The 7,001-nt window shown below is 36.1% G+C and overlaps 1 protein-coding gene across 1 annotated transcript; it reads right to left on the minus strand.

The window, feature by feature from the left end:
* Positions 1 to 5,996: 5,996 nt before the first annotated feature.
* LOC134376310 (olfactory receptor 52E4-like) lies at positions 5,997 to 7,001 on the minus strand. Its single transcript, XM_063094902.1, has one exon. It carries the CDS (start codon positions 6,999 to 7,001, stop codon positions 5,997 to 5,999), a length of 1,005 nt encoding a protein of 334 aa, XP_062950972.1.

Below are 7,001 nucleotides of genomic sequence, written 5' to 3' on the forward strand. Positions count from 1 at the left end.
TGCGTGGCCAAGGCCTGAGCCCCCCACAGCCCCGGCTTAGAGCCTGGAGTACTTACTGCAGCTGCTAGGTGGTTGTTGCTGGTCTGGCTATGCTTGTTGGGGGCACGTGGCTGAGGCACTTATCCTCCACCCTCAGGATTGGTTGCAGGTGTTAAGGGGAATTTCTGAGGCTCCTAGCCCTCCCCCCTTTCTGGCTTGGTAGCCCAGGGGACTTCTGGTCCTTCTATGTATTATAGGTATTCTTTGGTGACATGAGACCTTTACTAGTTAATAAGAAACTTTGTCTCTGGTTGTGGGTACTTTTTCTTTTAGTTCTGTGTTGGATTATTTGCTGTTTCCACCATTTAAACTCTGCACTGGAACTGATTTGTTGTCCTTTGCTTACTTCTAAAATGGGGAAATTCCTGTGGGACCAGAACTTGAGCCATGTGGTTGAGCTAGATTGCTGCTTTGGTGCCGATTTCCTAGGGAAGGCTTTTTTTGTGCAGCTTAGGTTTTAATGGTTGATTTTAAAGGCACTTCCCGCTCTCGAGAGATCTGAAGCTGTGGTCTGGGCCTGAGTCTTTTCATCAAACTCCACCCCATGCAATTCTATATTCCTGACCAGTCTCCTCTGAGTGGTACTTCACTGATAGGTGTGCAGATTAGCTCTCCTTGCTGTGCCCCAGTGTTCTCCAGTGGGCCCATCTCCCCCACCACCCATGCTGCTAACATTTCCCATTGGATGGGCCACGTGCTGGTCCCTTGTGATGACGTACTGACCTCTGAGTTGCCCCTCTTCTTCAGTTGTTGTGTCTCCTCTGTCATATGTAAGTCCATGAGAACACTATTAGTGGTCTTGCTGGCTTGGGGGTTGCCAAGGCCCTTTTCTCCCCTGCTGCCTCCAAGCAACTTCATCTGGAGGGCACAGATGTGGCTTTTGCTGGATCCTGCTCCATGCACTCAGCAGCTCCAGCCTGGATGCAGCTGGGGTTCAAAGGGTCTGAGTGTTTTTTTCTTTCTCTCATCATGATTTCTCCCACCTTCATGCACTCCATAGGTCTCTCCTCCTCTTCCCCTGAACTCTAGCGGCCCAGCTTGGCTGCTGTTGCTTTTTGTAGTTGTAAATTGGTTGATTTGTGGGAGAGAGTGATTCTGGGGACTGTCTATTCCTCCTTCTTCACAGGAAGTCTCCTTAAACATCCATTGAGGCGTGAATAGAAAAAGAAAATGTGTGATATGCACACAATGGGATTTTATCAACCTTTAAAACGAAGGAAATCCTGCCATTTGTGACAACATGGATGAACCTGGAAGGCATTATGCTAAGTAAAATAAGCCAGAAACAGAAAGACAAACACTGTATTTTATATATGTGTGTGTGTGTGTGTGTGTGTGTGTGTGTGTGTGTATGTATATATACACACATATATATAAATAAAATATATATGTGTGTATATATACCTTTCACACATTTCAAGATTGTTTACTTTTGACTCATTGAAAATAAGTACACACACACACACACACACACACACACATCATATATGGGATCTAAAACAGCCAAATTTATAGAAGCAGAGTTTGGAAGGTTGGATGTTGTTTGGCAGGAGCCAGAGGGAGGCGAGAAATGGAAGATGATGGTTAAATGGTATGAAGTTTCAGTTATGAAAGATAAATATGTTCTGTAGATCTACTATATAGCATAGTGACTATAGCTAAAATACTGTATTGTACACTTAAAATTTGCTAAGAAAGTACATCTTATGTTGTTACCACAAAAATGAATGAATAAATGAATGAATGAATAAATAAAAGGCAGAAAGAAACTTTGGGAGGTGATAGATATGTTTATGGGTTTGGTAGTGATGATGATTTCACAGGTGTATACTTATCACCAAATTCATTCAGCTATACATATCAAATATGTACAGATTTTTATATGTAACTTATACTTGAATAAAATTGTTTAAATAAAACCAAAAAAAAAATATATGAAGAGTTTTTCACAAAGCTAAATTTACTTGGATATTTTGCCCTTCCTCCTTTTTTTCTTTTTTTCTATTTTAACAGGGTGGTTAATATTTTTTTATTTGTAAAATAAAAATTATAGTAGAATATAGTATCTTGCATACTTATTTTTATGTCTTTACCTGAAAAATAAAATGTCAGCAACTCTCCAAGAAAACAAAAACAAAAACTAAAACTAAATTAACATTATACAGAGAATTTTAATTGAATTAATATAAAAAATGTTCATGATAAAACTTAAAAAGTATTTAACAAATGAAAAAACTGAAAATTGTGACTCTCAAGGGAAAAGATGATCAAGAGATTCATCCCTAAGATCATGCAAATGTTGAAAATATCATACAAAAACTTTAAAGTAACTATTATAATTAGTCTCAATTAGCGAAAAGTAAACAATCTTGAAATGTGTGAAAGACAGATGTCCTCAGCAGAGAATTAGAAACTATAAGAAAAAGATAAAAGCTATACGTTTTTCACTAAAAAAATCAGATCATCTGAAATTTATTGGATGGGTTCAGTAGCACAATGTAGACAACAGAGGAAAGAGGGAACTTGAAGATAGATTAATAAAAGTTATATGATTTGGAGAACAGATAAAAACATCAAAATAATGAACAAAGCCTCAGCAACGTGGAGGATATATTAAAATCTCTAATATTTATGTCATTGGAATCTGAGGAGAGAAGAAAATTATTGGGGGAGAAAAATATATTTAATAAAAAGTAATGGAAAACATTTTCAAATTTGGTAAAAGACAAAAACTTATTAAAAAATAAAAACACCTCAGTGATCCTCAAACAGTTAAAAGAAAAGCATATCCAGAAATATCATAAACACATTGGTGGAAACCAAAGACAAAAACTTTCTTGAATAATCAGAAATATATGTATATTATATGTAGGAAACTAACAATTTGAAAGACTTCAACTTCTCATAAGGAATCAGAAAGGCCAGAAGGCAGAGGAACAATAGTTTTTAAAATACTGATATTAGGACAAAAAAATTCTATAAACAAATATATTTCAGGAATGTAGGTGAAATAAAGACATTATTACATGAGGAAAATCTAAGAGACTCTATCAGCAGCTAACTTTCTCAGAATGAAATCCTAAAAGAAGCTGTGATGAATAGAGATTATGTAAGTGGGAACACTATAATTATATTGTTAAATATGAAAAACTAATTTCATCCCATTATTTAAAATATAAATCGCTCAAAGGCAAATATTATAGCAGTGTCTGGTGAGGTTTTCATGCGTGCAGATGTTTACCTACAACAATTGTAACATAAAATAGAGGACAAATGACCCTATAATTATGAGAATTTTGCATTTTACTTGATGTGATAAAATGTTAACCTTAACTATATTGAGAAAGGTTACTTGTATGTATTGTAATCTCTAGATCAGCACTTTTCTATTACGGGCAATTTTCTCCCGAAGAAGACATCTGGCAATTTCCAAATACTTTTGGTTGTTACTGGCATCTAGCAGAGATAGACCAAAGATGCTGCTAAACATCTTGCAGTGCACATGACAACCCTCATAGCAGAAGATTATCTGATGAAAAATGGTAGTAGTGCCTAGGTTGAGAAACCATGCTTTTAGAGCAATACCTAAAAAGAAAACAAAATAAAGATACATAACCAAAAGCAAATAAATAAATTAAAATTCAATGCTAAAGCTATTTAAATCCAAAACTAAGCACTACATATGTTAATTAGTTAGATTTAGTCATTTCACAATGTATATGTATTAGTCCATTTCTGTTGCTTATAACAAAATACATGGAACTAGGTAATTCATAAGAAACAAAATTTATTACTTACAGTTTCTGAGGCTGGGAGGTCCAAAGTCCATCTAATGGTGGCTACAGTGACCCAGGGGTCTCAGATTTCAAGATGGTGGAAGCAGGGAGAGCAGAGAGAGAGAGAGAGAGAGAGAGAGAGAGAGATACTAACCTCCTCATTCACTCTTCTTTTAAAGCCTTCCAAACCATGCCTATGACCACCATTTTTAATCCATTCAATATGGCATGGTCCTGTAATGTAATCACCTCTTCAAAGCCCACCTTTCAATTACCGTAACACGATTCCTCATCCTCAACAGTTAGCAGTAAAGATTAAGCCTCAGTGAGGTTGGGGGGGGCATCCATTCTACAGCAGTACATATACTTCAAAACATCATATTGTACATGATAAATACAATCTTACCTCCACTCTCTTAGCATTTTTCAATAATGCAATATTTCATCATTAACTTTAGTCACCATGCTGTACAATAGATCTCTTGAAATCTTTTCTTTTATCTGACCGTAATTTTGTATCCTTTGACCAACATGTCCCCAACACTACTCCCTCACTATCCCCCCCACCAACTGCCTCAGCCCCTGGTAACCACCATTCTACTCCTATTTCTATGAGATGAACTTTTTTAGATTTCACATATGAATGAAATCATGTAGTATTTGTCTTTATGTGCCTGTCTGTCAATATATAAATAAATAAATATTACCAATCAAAAGAAGCTGGCAGTAGGGGTAAATGAAGCAAAAGAAAAACAACAACAAACAATGAGACTAGCTGGAAAACAAACCTTAAAACTGTAGACCTAAATTTGATCCTATCACTAATTACGTTAAATGGAAAAAGTCTGGGCACAAATTTAAGATAGAGATAATAAAATTGAATAAAATAGCAAAATCCAACTATATGATGTCTACAAAACTCCTTGAATATAAATATATAGGTAAGTTAGCTAAAAGATGGAAACTATATAGCATGCAAACAGTATTTAAAAGAAAGCTAAAATGGCTATATTAGTACAGGGCAAAGTAGAATACAGAATAAGTAATATTTCCATAGATAAATTTTGATGTTATATGAAAATGAAAGAGTAAATTATTTAAGAAGACATATTATATTAAATGCATATGCACTTAACAGCAAAGATTCAAATTCATGAAATAAAACTGATAGAATTGAAAGGATTGCCAAATCCAGTTATATTTGGAGGAGTCAAGATTCCTCATTCAGTACCCCCAAAAACGAGTAGAGAGAAAATCAGCAATCAAAAATTGCAGAATGCAGCTAAACAATTGATTAGAGTGAATTTACAGCATTAAATAATACTAGAAAAAAATATACAATAATAAGTATACAGTACTTACTTTTATTTCCTACCTTTCTTTATTGATTACAAAAGACACTAAGGGAAGTATATTTGCTTGTTTTGTTTACAGCCATATATGTTATGCCCAGGTAAATGCCTGGTATATAATAGATGCTCACTAAATATTTATTGCATGGATCTATAAATTAAAACTTTAATGTTATCATTTTACTTTATTTACTTACACATTTGAAGTATAACAATTTCCAACACTTTGATATTTTTTACAAGTTTGAAAGATACCCAGTGTTTACACCAGCAGTGTGAGTAACTCACTTTAGAGGCCTTATTCATGCTCAAAGGAATCCCTAAGCTGTACCCTTTTCATTAATTGCAAGGTGACAGCCGTATGGCTTGCCACTCATTCTCTTCTTTCCACTTCTCACTAGCTTTCCCGTATGGCTATGGTGAGAGTAAAAATTAACAGAACTCCGATTCTCTGGCTGTCATCTGGATTATCTACTTTAAAATTCTTCTGCCTTACCTTCCAAAAAAAGAATCATACTCAGAAAGATGTTCTAATTGGTTAATCTTATACGATAAACCAATAAACATGTTTCCTAAAGATAACAACCAAACACATGAACAGAGATGGAATGATACTGAAATAATCTTGCCTTTATTAAGTGTTTAAATATGCTAAAAACAGTGCTAAACACTTAGTAATCATTAACTATAAGCATAAGTATTGCTATATATGTTGTATGGATGCTATGATAGGTGAGAAAAACTGCATATTACTTCTACTTACTGCCATAGTAAGTGAAAGTATTGCAATTCAAATTTCTGATCTTGCTGATTCTAGAATCCAAAAAAATTATAACAAACGGTAATAGGAGGGTAGTGATAAGTAGAAAAGGGGGACCCAGAATTTTAAATTGATTTTTGTCATGAAATGTTGCAGGACACATTCTCGGATTTGTTTGGTCCTTACTCCATAGATAATGGGGTTCAGCATAGGAGGTACCAACAGATACATGTTGGCCAGCAGGATGTGGGTGTGGAGTGGTATCTGCTTACTAAAACGGTGGGTGAGGAAAGAAAAAAGAGCAGGGATGTAGAAGATGAGGATGACACAAACATGGGACCCACAAGTGCTGAGTGTCTTCAACCTGGCATTTTTAGAAGGGAGACTGAATACAGTATGAAGTATCTGTATGTAGGACATAGAGATGCATGTCACATCTGTCCCAACAATTATTATAATGACTGCCAAACTATAAAGACTATTGATAGAAATGTCTGCACAAGCCAATTTCACCACGGCCATATGCTCACAGTATGTGTGGGGGACCACATTGGTCTGGCAATATGGCCATCTTCTTACCAGAAAGGGATGTGGTGTCATTAACACTAACCCACGTAGAAGTGCCACTATGCCAACCTGAACCACTGCAGAATTTGTAAGAATGGACGAATGTCTCAGAGGATTGCAGATTGCCACATACCGGTCCAATGCCATGGCCACAAGAAGCCCTGATTCCACCCCAGAGAAAGCATGGATGAGAAACATCTGAGTGAGGCAGGCATGGAAGTTGATCTCATGGTAATTGAACCAGAAGACACCCAACATCTTGGGAAAAGTAGTGGTTGACAGGATGAGGTCCGTGATGGCCAACATGGAAAGAAAATAGAACATGGGTTCATGGAGAACAGTCTCAGTTTTGATGATGAAAAGGATGACTATGTTTCCCATGAGGGCAACAACATACATTAAGCAGAAAGGGATGGATATCCAAATGTGCAAGTGTTCCAGACCAGGTATGCCCATCAGGATGAAGGTAGTGGGATTGGTGAATGAGGTGGCATTCAAGTCAGGCAT

This window comes from Cynocephalus volans, chromosome 4 (genome assembly GCF_027409185.1).
Source record: "Cynocephalus volans isolate mCynVol1 chromosome 4, mCynVol1.pri, whole genome shotgun sequence".
Lineage (NCBI taxonomy): Eukaryota > Metazoa > Chordata > Mammalia > Dermoptera > Cynocephalidae > Cynocephalus > Cynocephalus volans.